The following is a 19,287-nucleotide window of genomic DNA, read 5'->3' as shown; positions in this document are numbered from 1 at the left end:
GACACTCTTGCAGGGGAGGGCAGAAGAAGACAGCTGTCCTTTTCAGTAATATCTGTCATACATGGATCAATAATTATATTCTGTTAAAAGCCAGGAAATTTGGCTTTCGTGTTTCCAGTCCCCAGAGTAAGGGCACCACCCAGTTCATCTGGAGAGCAGATGACGCTTTGGAGGGGAAGCGTCACTGATGGAATTGGAGGAATCCGGGAACTCGGGTCAGAAGTTACATCTTTATTTTTGTGAACCTGTGGCAAAGATGTGTATTTTCTTCTATTACAAACCCAGACCAAGTACCATATACTCCTGCTATGCAGGATCTGAGATATTTTCACATCACATCATCAGAGCCGCAAATACCTCCAGACACTGGTGACGCCTGCCACGCACTCAAAAGCATGGACGTTCTCGGTTCGCTAACATCCTAGCCGAAGCCCATGTCTTTCGCATCACAAACGCACGGCTTACTGTTCTGGTCACTGCAGCTCAACATAACCCATCTCCTGGTCACCCTCAGCGCCTTACTTTACACATTCCTATGATTCTGAGGAGGGGCTGGAGAATTCATCAGATGACCACTGAACAAAGGGCTAAGAAGCCCTCAATAATTCATGTGTTGTTCTGAGGATGGGAAGGGGAGGGGAAGGGACTCCAGGCAGGCCGTGGCTCCCCCCATAGAACGGCACCTCCCCTGCAAGCCTGGTGGGAGGACCTGCTCACCCCTCCCCGCCTGGAGACGACGGGCACCCTCCCCACTCCTCAGCTCATCATGTGCAGCCTGCCCTCCGCACCCCCGCCCATGAAAGCCTGCCTTCCAACCCATCCCACTGGCCTGCTCCCAGCACCTTCCCTCCCTGCATGAAGACACTTCCCACCTTGCCCAGACTTCCTCCCTGCCTCCTGGGCCCACCTTGGAGAACAGCAACGTCCAGGAGGACAGAGAGGGCCACGCTTCTTGTACCCAGGGAGCCCTCACCCCTCTAACCCAGGTCACACCCTCACGGACACACCCAGGACTGCCACCCTGCTGCCTTGGGCTCCCCTCAAAGCTGATCCCAAGCTTCACTTCAAGGAAAGAGTTTATCTGTGGGTGATCACAAGACATGCCAGTCGGGGGACACAGAAGTGAGACAGGAAAGGGGAGAAAACCAATGAAGAACACATTTTCCAACCCCTGGCCCCTGGGCGTGACTGGAGCTTTGTTTCACCAAGGAATTCTGAGAGTACAGGATTTCAGAGTCATCTGTCCCAAGGAGTAAGGAAGTGGGTCCCCACCTGGCATTGAGGAGGACACAACACGGGCATTACACCGCAGCGTTCCAGACCAAGGAGACAGAACCTTTAGGCAGAGAGCTGCAGGCACATACAGGGAAGTGAAGGGTAACACGCAGGAGACACTGACCCAAAAGTGGTCTGCTGGCCGCACCCCCACGGCCATCCACCCACCTGGTGACTCTGCCTAAGGACATCGTACTCCTTTGCTGCTGATCATACCTCCAGGCCAGCACCTCCTGCCCCCACCTGCCCTTGCAGTCTGTCCCTGGGGCACTATGTCTTCTCGTCAAGCAGTCCCACCACCCCATGTAAAGACACTAAAATCCTTTTTCCCATTTCTTTTTCCAGCAAACTGCACAACTCCAGCAACAGCTTCTTCCACTCCCTTTCTGTCCTTGTCACCCCATCACCTGTTTCCTTCTGCCTGTGGCCAAGTGATTGAGACCACTGGAAAAAGAAAAGTACATGACACAGATGGATGCCACTATAATTTGTCAAAAACTTCTAGTGAACTCTGGAAAGTGCCAGGCAAAGGACAGGCCAGCATCTCTTTGCTTCTCAGTATAGTCCACTCCCCCACACTCGCTGATAAATATTTCCCAAACATTTCATTATCCTCCAGCTTCCGGGTTTGCTTCCTTGCCACAACTGCGAGCCTCTGACTTGATCCTCTACTTCACAAAGAAAATGTGCACCAGGATGTGAGGGCCATCTGGCTGAGACATCTGTCACCCCGCTGATGGCCAGGGTTGATTCGGCTGATCTGGCTGGCTAGGCAGGTATCCCCTTCCTCCCTCCCCACTCCATGTGTGTCCCTCCCGAAGCTGCACGCTTGGTCGAAGGGGACGACCGTCCCTGACAGAGGAGGACCATTCTTCAGTCAAGGGCATGAGAGTAGCTGCACTCCCCGCTAGAACCTCCAAACGAGCTCTCCAGAAAACATACACCAGCACGCAGACACAGGAAACATGGACACATGCCCTCCAACTAGCTCCCCTGCTTCTCTCCCTAAGCTCCCCTCCCTCCGGAAGAGGGTGTCCTCCATGCCCCCTCCCCGCTCACCTGCTGTCCCTGGGTTTTCCTTGTCCTTAGTTTTCACAATCAGCACTGAGACGCACCCAATCGCTGCCATTTTACCAGCTTGCCAGCCCTGCCCCGGGCCATTCCCTTATTCTCAAAGTCTTGAGCAGGAAGTTCTCTATGCCTTTATTTTCTCCCTTCCTCTCACTGGGAAAATCCTGACCTTGACACAAACCAGAAGGGTAGGACATGCCACTTCCATTGGCGACACATAGCGCTGTGTGTTTTGACGGCCAAACAGTCGCTGAAATGCCAAAGCAACTCACTTAGGCTGCTACACCTTTCCAGCTGCTGAAGGGTTGACATCAACGCCTTACGAATCTATTTCTGAATATACTTGTGGTTTTTATACATCAAACAGTTGAAACAAAAAATCAGCTAATAAAGAGTATATTTACCATTTTTAAGAAAGTCTGAATGTCCTCAATCCAATGAGAAGTGATAAATCTGGTACAAGCTCTTTGAGAAAGAGGTATGCAGAGGAGAAAGGCCACGCTGAGACAGTGCAGTTTACACAAATCTTCCACCTCCTGCAGGGCCAAGGGCTTCCCTTCCACCTGGACAGAACAAGAAGGCCAGTGAGAAGGCAGCGGCTGGACATGGCCTGACTCCCAGACAGCGCCGGCAGGAATCAGCCTCTTACACTCTCTGGGGTTCTGAGACAGCCCTTTTCCCCACCTGACAAAGGCGTGGGCTTGGGGACAGGGAACCACCAGCACAGCAGCAGTTCACACAAAGCATTTCCCCGAGTCCCGAGTTAAGGGCCCCCCCCCCCCCCACACACACACACACCAGCTGACCAGTAGATGGACCAGGACCACTGGACTCCGAAGAACAGAGCCACCGTGAAATGCCCTGTTTGATCCCAGGCACCCTGTTTTAAAGGTTCTACAGAAAACTACCAGAGTGGGGATACCAGGGCATATCTGAAAGCCTGCCAAGTGGCAGAAGGCTGAAGGAGTAGGCATATTTAACCTGACCGGACATGGACCCCACAGCCACCTCCTGTGTTTGCAGGGCTGTCAGTGGAACCAGACAAAGGCTTGTTTCATAGGCCCCCAGAGGCCCAAACAGGTCTATTGATAAGAAGCCCTAGAGGGACATTTGGTTTGGTATCACTTCTGTGATCATTTAAAATGACACACCTAACCATGTAGGATACTTTACAAAGATGCTGTTCAAGCAAAGGATGCAAGAGAAAGATAATGAGCCTTGTTCAGTCCTGAAACTGTTGAAGAAGAGACAAAACTTCGCTCTCTTTAATAGGAATGTTCAGCCAAGAATCCCAGCACTCAGGTTGTGTCTCTGTGCATACACAGAGGGGTGGCTCCCCAAGGCAGTTGTAGGGTGGAGCCAGGACAAGACAGGCAGGCCTGGTTCCAAGCCATGCTGTATTCAGTACTTGGGTTTGAGGCATGTTCCTGGACCCTGAACTTCAGCGTTTCTACACATGACGTAAGAACAGCAGCACCTCTCTTAAAATGCTGCCATGAGGATTTAAGGCATCTGAGAGCCCAGAACATCATAAAGGTATAAGCTCTCAGCAGGTGCCAGCTTCCTTATCTTCCTCTGGAGGATGGGACACATCTGACTACACATGTACTGAGAGAAACATCTGTGGAGGGAAATCAACATCATATAACAGCACCATCAATGTGTCTTATCAAATTCTAGCCTCCTCCCTTTCTTGGACGCTTATATAAATAAGAAATAAAATTATTAAAATTATTTTAGGAAATGAAAATCAGTAAAATTTCAAACGTGGAGAGTCAAGGTGTTTCACGGTAAAGCTACAACAATCACACCTGTTGGTGAGCAGCAGTGGTCTTGGATCTGCTTTCTAAGAGTTGATGGTAGAAACGCAAAGACAATGAGCAGGAAGTGACACAAAGAACTCGCCGAATGTCAGATCCTTCAGGCCATAGTTGCTTAAGCAGAGAAATGGTTTCATGTGCCTGTCACAAAAGGAAATTGGAAAGCTATTTAGAAAATATTTAGAAAAATGTTTTCAGGCATAAGTGATTTTATTAGAATTCATACAGAAGAGTAGATATAACTACACAAAACTATAAATATTTATTTATGAGATAAAATTTAAAATGAGGAAATAATAAGTACTTCAATGAAATTATTAAAACTTTAAATATGTAAAGAGCTCCTATAAATCAATGAGAAAACAGAGTTCCCACTGTGGCTCAGCAGGTAACAAACCAGACTAGTATCCATGACGATGCAGGTTCAATTTCTCGCCTCGCTCACTGGGTTATGGGTCTGGTGTTGCTGTGAGCTGTGGTGTAGGTCACAGATGCGGCTTGGATCTGGCATTGCTGTGGCTGTGATATAGGTCAGCAGCTGCAGCTCCCATTAGACTCCCAAGGGAACTTCCATATGCCATGGGTGCGGCCCTAAAAAGCACATAAATAAATAAATAAGAGAACATCTAAGCCTTTAATAAGAGATGAGCAGATAATTCACAAAAGAAATGCAAATATTAATAAAAGTGTTCAACCTTTTTAGTAATTAAAACAATTAACATATTTTTACTTTCAAGTTAGCAAAGTATATTTTAATGATAATAGCACCGGAAATCACATGATACGTCATTTCTCTTATACTTTGCTAATAAGAGCAAAGTAGGTATGGAGTTACTGCAGAGCTGTTTGGCAATACATACACTTATCATTAAATATGTTAATACTTTTCGATTGACTATTCGAGTCCTAGGTATCCAGCTTAGGTACGTTATGCAAAATGTGTTCGAGATTTATGCACCAAGAAGTTTATCACAGGGTTATTTGCCAAAGCCAACTTTCAAACAATTTAAATGCTCAGCATTAGAAAACTATGCGTCCAGTAAAAACAAAATTTGAGTAATTTTTTGATAATCAGAAAAAGTGGTGTATTAAAATTGTTATTGATATGTTTCTCTATATAGTTCCTTTTACCTGTAAAAAGAACATTAGTAGAAAAGTAATTGAAATTCAAATAATGTCTAAGCCTAGTCAATATTATTATATTGATATTAATTTCCTAGTTGGACAAGCAAACCTTGGCTGCATCAGATGTCAACATGAGGGGAAGCTGGTCAGAAGAACATGGGAACCCTGTCCTATTTTTGCATCTTTTTTTAAATAATTAAACAATTAGTGCACATAAAAAGTTTTTTTTTAAGAAGGTTCAGTACCTCTTCCATCATATTTTCCCATTTCAAATTTCCAAAAAGAGGGGCAAATGCTAAAGCTCTACATTCCTCCAATTGCTTAATCAGGGTTCTGTAAGCATTCTCAATGTTCCTTCTATTCTGTAAAAGGAAGGCAAATCACATAAATGTCATAAATAAAATATCACATTATTTTCCAACTATAAAAAGCCATATATTGAGAATATAATTGTTACAATATATTTCCAAGTGAAAAAAACACACTAATATATGATGGATCAAAGGGATCATCAACAATGCTTTTATAGCCTGTCAAACAGAACTATTCTGTCTTTGACAAAATAGTTTTTGTCTGGGAATTTGGCCCATTTTTTTTTTAACAATTTTATGGAAGTTTAATTAATGTGATATAAAACTCATTCCCTTTAAGGGTACAATTCAATGGCTTTTGTATAAAAGGTTGTACAACCATCACCATGATCTAATTTTAGAACATTTCCAACATCTCACAAAGAGAAATTGCACCCATTTAACACGTGATATGTCACTAGGAAAAGTATCAAACATACACAGAAAACAGCATAACCCCCCACCCAGGTAACAATGATTCAGCAAAGCCATTATCAACGCATATTTTCATGTACATTCCACATGGCCCTCAAACGACAAGTGAAATAACCTCTTTAAGGTGAGTGTTCAATAAATTAGAAAATACATTATTTTACCAGAAACAAAATCCTCCATTAAAATATATTTTTCTTAAGTAAAGACTGGTAAGGAAGTTTGAAGGGACTCTTCAAACTCAGATTCAGAAGTTGCTCTGACAGAATAAAATAAGAGGGACTGATTACAGCACCTCAACATAAAAAAAAAAAAAAAAATCCTTAGGCTATTCCCACTCACAATAGGCAGCTAGAGTTGGAAACAGTTTAATGACTGGAGGGTGTTTTTTGGTTTGTTTTCATTCTTGCTTTTTTGTCCTTTTAGGGCCGCACTCATAGTATATGGAGATTCCCAGTCTAGGGGTGGAATCAGAACTGTAGCTGCCAGCCTATACCACAGCCACAGCAACTCAGGATCCAAGCCATATCTGTGACCTATGCCACAGCCACACCTGATCCTTAACTCACTGAGCGGGGCCACAGATTGAACCTGCATCCTCATGGTTACTAATCTGGTCAGATTGGTTTCTGCTGAGCCACGAAAGAAACTCCAATGATTGGAGTTTTAATGCAAGCAAAATAAACAATTTTATCAGATTTTGAGACAACCACCCAGATATCTCCAATGCCATAAGGGGTGTTAATTGACTCAAAAGTCATTTTGATGAAGCACAGAATTACCTTCACATTCTAAACTCACTATAAGCTGTGAAAATTCAACCAGATGTATTTATAAAATTGGTGAGCATTTTTGAACTCCCTAAAGTTCAACACAGTGACTACCAGTTATTCCAATACAGCAAAATAAGATCACAGAGTTAAAATTCTAAATACTCTGAAAATTCCATTAATGATTTAATATTAAGAAATAAATGTATTTCATTTATCTTCCTTCCTTAACTTTCTCCTTAAAAGCTGCTATGGAGTTCCCTTGTGGCACAGTGGGTTGAGGACCCACATTGACACTACAATAGCTTGGGCCCCTGCTGTGGCACAGGTTCAGTCCCTGGCCTGGGAGCTTCCACATGCCACAGGTACAGAAAAAAAAGATTAAAACCTGCCATATTCACCATCATTTCACTGGTATGTGGACACATCTATGTGGAGGGGAGGCTCGGGCCATACATAGTCAAGCATAGCAAGGCTTGGGTCGGACAAGCTCTGTTCAAATCCAGGCTCTGGGACGTACTTGGCTGTTGATGAGCAAATGACTTACTCAACTGTCTGCTACATCATCTGCAAAACGTAGACAATCCTAACTGCTCCCCCACAGGGTCCTTGTGAAGGTTAAATAAAACCACTCCTGGGAAATACCCGGCAGTAATGCTATGATATAGGCGCCCAATAAAGGATTGCATTTGTATTTTATTTTCATTATTATTAGTTTTCTCTACCTCTCCGTTAAACCTATGATAACTCCCACAGAAGAGGCAGAAATAAAACGGAATCAAGTCATTTGGACAGTTGTGTGACATTCTAGACGTTGGTCTTTAGGTGCACATTACCTGCTGGAAAAACATCTGGTTTTTGGGCCTGCTCGGCATAAAGTACGCATAAAGTCGAAGGACATCAGCCACCTGGCCCGCGAAAAGCACAGCATTGATCTTCAGCGCCCAAGACTGGATGATTAAAAAGTTGAAAAGGTGTGTCTGTAGAGTGTTCAGGCCTTCATCTGCAACTATCAGAAAATACGGGTAACTCTCTTCCAGGAAAGCTTCCCACTCTTGTGACAAGCACCCAGAAAAGTCTGTTCGAACATCGATGTTGGTGTTGTGTTGGAGATGGAGAATTAAAGCCGTTCTCAGAGGGAGAAGTTCAGGGAAGTTGAAATATGTGTTCTCAGCATCCTGGGGAAGGGATACATCACTTTGAAGTCATCGTTTAGTAGTTTTGTTGGTTAACACATACCATTAAAGTCATTAGAGAAACAGGTTCCAGCACAGTTGTGTTCTGTTTCATAGGGAGCAAAGAGACCCTTGAACCTGGACTGTCATTGTGCACATACATGCCACACATCACAATTGGGGTTTACATACATCGCCTCCCACTCTAATTCTTTTCCTCTCCAATCTCAGCTCCAAAAGAAAAAGCAAAGAAAAATATGTAAAAGCAAAGGACAGCTGTACATCATCCAAATGGAAATCTGAGGGGTCACTCTGCAGGACGGTCCCAGGATGTCCTCCAGCAGCACAGGTTTTATCATAAGACCACAATTAGGGTGGGAATTAGACTTTTCAGGGGCACCAGGCTACCTCTGGCTCTTCATTCAAAACGCTGCTTACAAACAGAAATGCTCAAAAATCTAAAAAGAATGTTATAGAGTTCCTGTTGTAGTGCAGCAGGAAGAAATCCAACTAGTAAGGTTTGATCGCTGGCCTCGGTCCCTGAGTTAAGGATCCAGCATTGCCGTGAGCTGTGGTGTAGGCTGCAGATGTGGCTCAGATCCCACATAGCTGTGGCATAGGCTGATTCAACCCCTAGCCTGGGAACCTCCTTATGCCACGGGTACAGCCCTAAGAATCCAAAAAAAAAAAAAAACCTAACAAGAATGTTAAGCAGAAACACACCAAAATCCTCACAGATAACACACTGGTTAACTTCAGGGATAGGATGGGAAGGTACAGGCAGTATTACACCCATATATACTTGAAATTGTTAAAACTGTATTAATTACATGCACAGTCAAAAAAGATCAGAGCTCCTCCCGTGGAGCTACTTTCTACAGAACAAATAATAATAAAGCAACACTGCTGAGTCTGACCCTCCTCTGAGCCCAAATCAACTGACCGCGGAGTTTTGAAGACAGAGCTGGTCCTTCTTGGACTCAGACCTGGGAACCAGCTCAGCTGCCACTAAGACGCCTCACCTCCTCCAGGGTCCTGTGCGTCTGCACAGGAAAGTTCCATGAATGCAAATGACAAATAATCCTAAACACGGTCATTTCTGAATACTGGGATTATGGGTCATTTTTTTTTTTCTTTCTGTTCCTCCCTTTAAATTTTCTGAAATTTGGAGCTCCCATTATGGTTCAGCAGTTTAAGAACCCGACTAGGATCCGTGAGGTTGCAGGTTTGATCCCTGGCCTCGCTCAGTGGGTAAAAGGATTCAGCTTTGCCTTGAGTTGTGGTGTAGATCACAGATGTGTCTTGGATCCTGTGTTGCTGTGGGTGTGGTGTAGGCCAGTAGCTGTAGCGCTAATTAAACCCTCTAGCCTGGGAACTTCCACATGCTAAAGGAGTGGCCTAAAAAGCAAAAAAAAAAATTCTGAATTTATAGGCAGATTTCACTTTGAAATAAGAAAAAAAAACAACAACAACCACCTATAAGAAAATAAGTAATTTTAGTTTTAGTTCTCAAATTGCAGAAAAGAACTCATGTTACCTTAAAGAAAACGACAGCAAACTGCCCTCCTTTAGTAATCAGATCCACCAGGTAACGTTCAACCAGGTAGAAGAAGTGGAGGTCCTGGCCCTGCTTGAGTGACTTCTCACAGACGCACATGATCAGCAAGGAGTCTCCATCGAGCAGGAAAAATTCAGACTCAACAAAATCATTGAACAAGCTGTCATAACTAAGATGAAAACAGTTACAACCAAAATTACATGGCGATGGAAGCAGACCCAGGAGGCAGTGACTTTACTATTGTAATCATCTCATCGTCATCATCAACAGCTGGCTCTGTGGAGCAACTATCTTATGTCAGGCTCCCAGCACAGACTTTCTGCACATGTGACCCCAACACACGTGAGCATCCCTCACAAGGAGAAGAGAATCTTCACCCCACGGGGAGGGAAACTGAGGCTCCAAGAAAGAGCAAGTTACCTGAGGCCACAATGTGGGCCAGACTCAGTATCTGAATATACAACTTCCTGCCCAATCAATCTTGTCCCTTTATAAAACAATAGGTTCATTGACAGCCATGGACAAATATAGCAATGAAAATGTTTTGCACCAAACATCAAACAGCTCTGGAAGTCCTGTGTTATGTAATCATATATGTATACATATATGTGTGTATGTATATATATATACACACACACACATACATGAACATATATACATACATATAAAACATGTATAATACATATACTGAGATAAGTGATTGACTGACATATCACTTTAAGGCCAATTAGGTCCACAGGGAATAAGTCTACCTCTTGATTTATTACTATGACACTCACTCAGCTTTTGGCACTTCATTCAAAATTAACTGTGATATATCCTCTAAAAACATCATGTATTTTTTTAAATCTAAAAAAGAAAGAGAGAGAATGGATTATTTTCACTCAATTCTTTTTAAAAGAGCTATCATTTATAAATTATTTGAGAAAGAAAAAACACTAATAGTTATTTTAATTCTATTAAGTCTGCGTAGCTTACAGAATCATTATTTTAAAGTTTATAAATATTTTAAATGGAAAATTACCCATTTTTGCTGCTTGCTACCTGTGCCTCCAACCTGTACTGGAAAATATTAAATATAGCAAATATCCTTTACTGTGGTGCCTCTAAGTGGCAGCTACTAATGTGAACAGCAGACCTACAAAGAAAGAAGAAAAATTTGAAAATCATTATTCCATCAACAAATGGTATTGAATAAGGATTCAATCAAACACCAGGCACTGGGAACACAAGAACAAACCAAAGTCAAAATGCTGTCGGTTCCTGTGAAACTTCAAATCTATCAAGAAAGACAAGTTAACAATCAGATAATCATACAAACAATGGGAAATTGCAACTGTGACAAAGTCAAAGGAATCAGAGGAAGCTTCCCTAAAGATGAAATGTTTCAAGGAGTTCCCATCATGGCTCAGTGGGTAATGAACCCAACTGATATCCATGAGGATGCGGGTTCAGTCCCTGGCCTTGCTCGGTGGGTTGCAGATCCAGTGCTGCTGTGGGCTGTGGTGTAGGTCACAGACTCGGCTCAGATCTGGCGTGGCTGTGGCTGTTGGCTACAGCTCCAATTCAACCCCTAATCTAGGAACCTCCATGTGCCACAGGTGCGGACCTAAAAAGAAAAAAAAAAAAAAAAGAGGAAGACAGCGAAACGCTTGGGCTGAATGAAGCCTTTGAATAAGGATGAAAGGAGAATTCATTAAGCAAAGGGTGGGGGTAGGGGGTAGCTTTCCAGGCAGAGGGGACACCAAACACCACATGCAAAGTCTTGTGGCAGGAAGATATGCAGAAGGTTGTAGGTTCCGAGAGAACCTGTCTGGGCTGGAGCAGAGAGGGCTACAGAAAGGCAAGGGTGTGCAGAGCCTCTGATCGTATGTTTGTCATCCAAAAACCCACTGATGGATTTTAAGCAGCTAGTAACGTGGTGGCTTTGCATTCAAAGACCACTCTGGCTCAGTACAGAGATAGATGGGGTAGAGCAAATCCTGGTCAGTGAAGCCAAGAGGAAGCCCTTGTTCCAAGGCAATGGTGGGGTTGGCTGTGGTACAGCCGGATGGTCATTTGAGGCACATGTTAATCTTAAATATTCAGAAGGTGAGTTTTCCATGACTCGGTAATGGATCAGCTATGGGGGAGAAGAGTGATGCTGAGGATTCCATAGGATGGGGGCTGGAGACCAGGGGACCAGACCAACTTCAGGCAAAGGTCATGAGTTCATTCGTGGTCAGCTGGGTTTGACTTGTCTTTGACTTACTGCAGGATACAACATGGAAGTAATTAAACACACAGGTCTAGAGGTCAAATACCTCTGGGTTGGACCAGAGTGTGTGAGTAATTTCAGTGTTGTGGGAAGTGAGGCCAAGATAGAGATGAGCTTGCTTGGATAGAGAGACACAGCAGAAGGGAAGATGGTGTCAGATGCTGTTAATTCACAGCATCCCAGATATGCCTTTAAAGACTCGGGGCTTTTCATCACATTCCTAGGACAAAATAAATACCTAACAGTTCATTCATTAAGTAGTTAGCCTTAAACAAGTTAATATGTCTTAATGGCTTCATTTGAAAATACAATGCACATAAATGGAAAGAATGATCGTTTTTAAAGTTAACTAACAATTACTAATGAGATGTATGTGCAGGTTGAACACTGTGCAACTTCTCAACAGCCATGGTGGCAGAATAAATCCTCCTTCATCGGACAGTTACAGGATTCCTACCCTTACATACCCTACAGGAAGCTTTTGATATTAAACTTTACCCCAAACTCACTGCTGTCTAAACATCACAGAGAATCCACAATCATTATGTCCAGTTCTCGCTCATGTAAGGGAGAAGCACTAGAAGGAAAATAAACCAGCTAGCTATCACAACACCCACAATGAGTATGTATAAAAAAAATAGGATCACTAGATGTTTGAGGGGGGAAAAAGAAGAAGCCAGATGAATAAGCATGATTCAAGAACAGAATAGTCCTGTAAAAAGCTCTGAGAGTTCTCAATAATCACAGTGATATTACCTAATAAAATAACAATAGGTTGCTACAGAAAAAAAAAAAAAAAAGTAAATGCTCATAAAATTTTAATACAATTTCAGAAAAAACATTACATGCGGAACAATGGAATGAACATGCTGAAATTTCCAGTTAGTGTTCTAGTGATCTAGGGGTTAAAACCCAGGAAATTTCTTTTTTCTTTCTTTCTTTATTCTTAGGTCTGCACCCTCAGCATATGGAAGATCCTGAACTAGGGGTCGAATCAGAGCTGCAGCTGTAACCTACACTGCAGCTCATGGCAACACCAGAATCTTAACCTATTGATTGAGGCCAGGGATCCAACCCACATCCTCATGGATACTAGTTGGTTTCATTACTGCTGAGCCACAGTGAGAACTCCAAATCCAGAAAATGTCTTAGAGACGATACAAAGAGATGGGAAAGAGAACAATTACTAAAATAGAGAGGATATATCAAAAAGTTCTAAATCTGGAGTTCCCGTTGTTGAGCAGTGGTTAACGAACCCAACTAGGAACCATGAGGTTGTGGGTTCGATCCCTGGCCTCACTCAATGGGTTAAGGATCCAGCATTGCCATGAGCTGTGGTGTAGGTTGCAGATGCGGCTTGGATCTGGCATTGCTGTGGCTCTGGTGTAGGCCAGCGGCTACAGCTCTGATTAGACCCCTAGCCTGAGAATCTCCATATGCCTCGGGAGCGGCCCTAGAAAAGGCAAAAAAAAAAAAAAAAGTTCTAAATCTATTTCATCGTAATTCCAGGAGAAGAGAAATACTACGATTCCCAGCTAGGTTGGGGATAAAGTCATCAAAGATATAATAGTTACAGAACCATAACAGCATTAGGCCCACGTCAAAGAAACACAGACATTTTTAGATTGCAAATTTTTTTCAAGAACTGGGCAGAAATAATGACAAAAGAGAAAACCACACTTCAATACAGCTTCTTAAAACCTCAGAGCTCCAGGAATCCAGAGAAAAGGGGAAGCAGGGAGGCAGGCAGACGTGAGGGGTGACAGCCTGGGTCCCGCAGGGTTCTAACCAGCTCCAGAATGAACCACCATTGAGCAAATTACTTCCTTTCTCTGTGGCTCAATTTCCTCATCTGTAACATTGGGATGGACAATGATATTTCTCCCCTCTGGCTGTGTCTTCATGCCCTTTAGAAGTATGAGCAGAGGCATACAAATTGATTAAAATAGTACCTAGCACACAGTCAGACCCCTTTAAAGTGAGCAGCATTACTGGATGTTTTGAAAAAATGAAAATAATATTTTTAAAGTTCTGAGAAGGAAATATGTTGAACTTAGAATTCTATATCCAGTCATTCAGTTCATTGAGGGCAAAAGGCAAAATTACCAGACCTGTAAGAAGTTGGAAACTTCAGCAACCACTTATCTTAAAGGATAATTTTATTTTAAAAGAGAGTACAGAAAATTGAAGAAAAAAATAAGGAGGACAATCAAGAAACAGGAGAAATAAAGGAAGTTAAAAAGAAAAATAAGAGGATTCATGACACTTTTAATATAGGAAAGTATCCATTTCAAGCAATAGTCTTAACCATACAGAACTATGTTTCCCAGCCAAATGTAAAAACTGTTTCCAGGAGTTCCCATCGTGGTGCAGCGGAAACAAATCAGACTAGTAACCATGAGGGTGTGGTTTCCATCCCTGACCTCACTCAGTGGGTTAAGGATCCAGCGTTGCTGTGAGCTGCGGTGTAGGTCACAGATGCAGCTTGGATCTGGCATTGTTGTGGCTTTGGTGTAAGCCAGCAGCTGTACCTCCAATTAGACCTCTAGCCTGGGAACCTCCACATGCTTCAGGTGCGGCCCTAAAAAGGCAAAAAGATACACACACACCAAAAAAAACTGTTCCTACAATGTGAACAGAATCAAAATTGCCTAAGTGCTGTTTATTGGTTCTCCATTTTTGAATCAACATAGAAACAAATCAAAAGAATTAAAGTCATAAAATACTTTAAATCATGACCATCCATGGCAATATAAAAATAATATATATAATTAGCCAAACTGGGAGAAATAGGGAGATTTCCTTTTTGTTAGCTGGAGGTAATCTCACTAATAAACAGAGACAAAAAATGATAGAATTGGAAAAGCACTAGTTTACAACTTCCAATAAATTACTAGATTGTGGTACTTCTAAGTGATAACACAACAAAAGTAGAGACAAATAGCTGCTCCCATATAGAGCTACACCAGTCTGGAGATACTCCAGCCTGAGGGGGGAAAAAAAAAAAACCTTAAACTTGAATTTAATGAAAACTCTAGTAGCAAAAATGAATTGTCATTTAGAAGTTTACAAGACAGAACATGTGAAAAGCTAAAATATACCAGAATGAGTAGGAGAATCGTCACAAGACCAAAACCAAACAAGAACAACAAAAACCCAAAAAGCAGCAAAAATCCCACCAAAATAAACAACAACAAAAAAAAACCCTAACCCTCTTAACAAATACATCGCTAGAGGATGAAAGTGATTGTAGCAAACTTAAAGATATATCCAATCACAGAAGATTCAGAACCTTATTTGTATTCTGATTTTAAAATCTTAAAAAGGAAGAAGGGAAAAAGAGTAATCCCTAGCTATGAGTTGGAGGAGACTGGCCCAACCCAGAGGACAAGGTCCAGGCGGTAGTGGACCAAGGGGCTCAGGGCACTGGCTAGAGAGGAGCTCCCAGCAGAGGCAGAACTCTGGGATGGCCTCCAAGTCCTCAGCATCCCTGGGGTAGCCCCTGTAGAAGCTGGCCCCCACCCCAGAACTCAGGCAGGACCTGCACATTCAGTGAGGCAGTGGCTCCCCTGATGAGGTTACATCCTGGGAGATTCTCACATAGGGAATGCGAGAGTCCCCTACTGGCTTTGCAGGCATAACCCCACGGCCAAGACTCCAGCAGTGGGGGGTCTCCAAGTCTAGCAGCAGCCTCCTGCTCCCAACCAGCAAGACACCCGGATACCTCAACCCCACAGCTGCGAGGCACTGCATCCTTCCCGCCAGCAGGGGGAGTCAAGGCAGGTTTTCATTCCAGGAGATGAGAGGCGGGTCCAGACCCCTTCCACCTGCACCTGGATGGCATCTGCCAAAACCCTGGAACAGTGAATTTCCATGAACTTCATCTACTAAAGTTGTAATAATTTGTAACGCAGCTATAAAAAACTAATACACACCCCTTGACCGTGAATACTTTCTGCGATAAAAGAAAGATTCTCAGGGGTGAGCCACTGACACGGATTGGAGATCTGGTTCCGCAAGTTTGGGATTTGGCCCCGGAGACTCCGCGGGAGGAGGAAGCTCCCGGCAGCTGTCCAGCTCCGCCCACCCCTGATCCCCTGCCGCCCTCCGCCTCTGTCTCCCAACATCCAGACCCACTGCCTGTCTTCGAGAGGAGGGCACTCAGTGCCTCTGCTCTCTGCTCAGACTTGGACTTTAGCGCTCCCCACTTGGCCCTTTCCAGCACCAGCACCGCAGACTACCCACTCCTGTAGCATCCGCACACGCCGCTGCATCCCCCAGCTCTGCAACCCCTTCAGCAATGCCCACAGCAACCCCTGCATCCTCGTCCCTCTCCATCCCGCCATTCCCCTCCCCTCTACCCGAATCCCCTGCGCCCAATGACCCCCTGCACTGAGGGCCACCTCCACCAACATCGGATCAGAGACCTAGACACTCGCCAGACTGCTGTCCCCCCGCCCGCCCCTGACCCGGGGACGACCTCAAACTCCCCACCCGGCTGGACCCAGATCCGAACCTGGCTCTGCAGTGTCTGAAGATCCTCCCGGCGCCCAGGGAGAATGCTAAAGAGAGGCTGGGCGAGGCCCCAGGCTGGTCCTGCATCCGGTATTCCTCCGGTTCTCAGAGAGACTTTCGGTTTCATTTCTCATCTCAGCTAAGTTTCCAGTTTCCTTTCACTGCCTGGAAAACTAGGTAAGCAGGTAGGGGAACAGAGCATCCTTTATGGGAACCTTGGGGAGAGCCAGCGAGGCAGTGTGGACTTAGAGATTTGGGAGATGAGGCAGAGAAGACCCAGACATGTAAACAAGATAAAAGAAGCAGAGGTGAATTAGAACCGATGAACCTGTAAGGAACTGCAGAATCTAAAGTTCCACCGCAAGCTGTAGGGTTCCACCTTCCTGTCAAAAGAAAAACAAAACCAGTTAAGTACATGGGAACTTGGAGTTTCAGCGATGGGCAGCTGAGGAGTTTTATATCAACAGTATCTGGAGCTTTCACGAGCCAATAAATACCTTTTTTAAAAGTGAAGGTGCAACATTCTCACTTTTATTTCTCACTTCAATCTATGTTATATTCATGTAATTTCTGCGAGTTGATGTTTGCAATCTGGATTTCAACACTAGTCTCTTTTTAGTGTGCTTGTGTGCTTAACCGCATGAACCCTGTAACTGTGCAAGTACACAGGAACTCCAGGAGGTGGGGACAGCATGGATTTGGGTCATCTTAGCAACAGTGGGAAGCCAGGAGCTGCTCTGTCTGCAAGGAGAGGGGTGCAGGCATTTCCTGCTCCGCAGGGAAAAACAGAACAAACAGCGGGAAATTGGAGACTGAGTCACTGAAGAAAAAGGTGGGGGCAGAGAAGACGGGCTTTTGTCACCTCCGTCATACTTTTATTTTTTGGTCTGTAAATCTGTGAGGTTTTGCTTGATGATGATAGTGAGAAAAGAAAACAAAAGACCTTGGAACTTGACACAGGGCTGTCTGAGGTGACACACTGTGAGTCCCTCCCCCACTCGGCTCCCTAGGGCTCTTGCCTGGGGCCCGCAGGGGAACGTCCCTCCCTCCTCTGACTCCAGGATCCTGTGGGCCTGTGACGTTCCGAGCAAAGGTACTTTGCAGGATGCACTGAAGTGAGGATCTTGGGCAGAGGAGATGATGCTGGTCACTTCCTGGGTCTCCAAGGGTCCTTACCGAAGGGACAGGGGAGCCACTTCAAGAAGGTGGTGTTACTGAGAGGAATGGAGCTGGGCAGTTACACAGGTGGTTGTAGAAGTCCCATTCGGGGACCACACATAGGGAGGGAAACCTAGGGGACTTTGGGAGGCCACGGTTAAGTTGGTGGCTCAAGGCGAACACCATCAGAAGCACATCATAGAATGAAGCAGCCTTGCTTAAAACCATAAGTAAAAGAAGGAGACATGCTTCAGGTCATTAGGTGAAAGATAAAATGAGGCCTGCCTTCAAGAAGTTCAGCAAGAAAATGATCCTTAGGACCAAGGAGGGGAATTTAAGGGGAAGATGACATTCCAAAAGAGGAGACCCCGTGATAGGGAAATTTGAGAGGATTCAACATATTTTTAGCATCTGTTCCCACCCTTCTGCTGATCTGAACAAGCACCGTGACAGTCCTAGTTCGACCTCATAGGGTCAAATGCTCAAGCGTCCTATATTAAACCTATTTCTTGCCTATCACTTTGTCTCTCGCTGAATTCCTTCTGCAATGAGACACAAAGAACCTGAGCCTCAGTAAGTCTAGACACCAGGTGAGTGATTCTAATAAAAACAACAACAACAACAACAACAAAACTGGGTTCTAGTCCCAATCTGGGTTTTGGCTGGGTTGGAGTCAGAGGTGTTTTGGTTTCATTTTGGCAGAGCAGCACCAGTGGCAGAGTGTGGTGGCACCACCTGCTGTCTGTGACAAGGAACCAGGGGCCACAGTGTAAGGAGGCAGTGTTCCCAGGAAAAGGCAAAGGCAGAGAAACAGGCTCTTGGAGAGACTAGCACCACTGATACTGGGACTTTAGCCAAGTGGACCAAGCCTCAGAACCACAAGGAAATACTTCTGCGTTATTTTAAGCCACGAAGTTCTGTTTGTTACGACAGCCTTAGGAAAGGAATATCCTATTGTAAGCGAATAAAGTAAGCAAGTGATCACGTATTTGCTAGCAGCAGAAATAATGAAGATGTGTGATAAGAGAGGTGGCCACTGTCTGCTAAGAGCATGCTAGTATCCTTATGTTCTCACAGTAAGCCTCACAACAACTTCATGAGGCGTGTCCTATTACTGCTACCATTTCAGAGACGAGAGGAGGTCGGCTCACAGGTAAATGGGTGCCAGATTTAGCACCTGGTCTTCCCACCATCTTCTCCAAGACCTGGTCTCGGACAAGCCTTCACCTTCTACAAAGGAAAGCCTTGCACTTTGCCTTTGGACAATTTCATTCTGCTTCCTCTTTGGTTAACTTATTGAGATATTCATTCTTTTTCATATATATAGTAGTTTGGGGTTGTTTTGGTTTTTAATAACTAGGTTTATGAAGTGAAACCTCAGGAAGCCCTGAGCCAGTCACCTTTTACTTTTCACCCAGGCAGGTGTAAACAGCATCCAGAAGCTCTAGTCTTGCTTTCGTTTTTACTTCAACCACAGCCACGCCCTGGACCTCGTCTAAAATATCGACCATCACAATCCTTTTCTGGGTCAGCCCCTTCCTCCTGCTCCTGGCAGGGCAGCCTCTGGGGACTGCCCAAATCTTTGTCCTGTGGGGATGAACTCCAAGAGTCAACATGCCACCCTTCTCTGAGTTCGCAAGTACAACTGCTTGAGCCAACTAACCTCCACGCTTCTGTCTGCAGCTGATAATCGGGGTCAATTTTCTCTCCGGTGTTCCCTCTGGACACTGAGGGAAGTGACCCAGTCTGTGTCCCGTCAAACTGTTGACACACAAGAGTGG

General features: G+C 44.4%; 1 protein-coding gene across 1 annotated transcript in view; it reads right to left on the bottom strand.

Annotated features, from left to right (window-relative positions):
• Positions 1 to 16,726, bottom strand: part of DDX60 (DExD/H-box helicase 60) — a 79,568-nt gene extending 62,842 nt beyond the window's left edge. The window contains exons 1-8 of the mRNA XM_047761645.1: positions 16,350 to 16,726; positions 10,601 to 10,714; positions 10,356 to 10,425; positions 9,556 to 9,745; positions 7,680 to 8,021; positions 5,537 to 5,653; positions 4,158 to 4,307; positions 2,751 to 2,909 (exon numbers count right to left, since the gene is read on the bottom strand). Coding sequence (XP_047617601.1) covers positions 2,751 to 2,909; positions 4,158 to 4,307; positions 5,537 to 5,653; positions 7,680 to 8,021; positions 9,556 to 9,745; positions 10,356 to 10,425; positions 10,601 to 10,604 — 1,032 coding nt within the window. The 5' untranslated portion in view covers positions 10,605 to 10,714; positions 16,350 to 16,726. The remainder of the gene's footprint in view (positions 1 to 2,750; positions 2,910 to 4,157; positions 4,308 to 5,536; positions 5,654 to 7,679; positions 8,022 to 9,555; positions 9,746 to 10,355; positions 10,426 to 10,600; positions 10,715 to 16,349) is intronic.
• Between the last annotated feature and the right edge of the window lie 2,561 nt (positions 16,727 to 19,287).

This window comes from Phacochoerus africanus, chromosome 15 (genome assembly GCF_016906955.1).
Source record: "Phacochoerus africanus isolate WHEZ1 chromosome 15, ROS_Pafr_v1, whole genome shotgun sequence".
NCBI classification, from domain to species: domain Eukaryota; kingdom Metazoa; phylum Chordata; class Mammalia; order Artiodactyla; family Suidae; genus Phacochoerus; species Phacochoerus africanus.
Note: the sequence above shows the minus strand (reverse complement) of the source record. Positions and strands in the feature narration are given on the sequence as shown.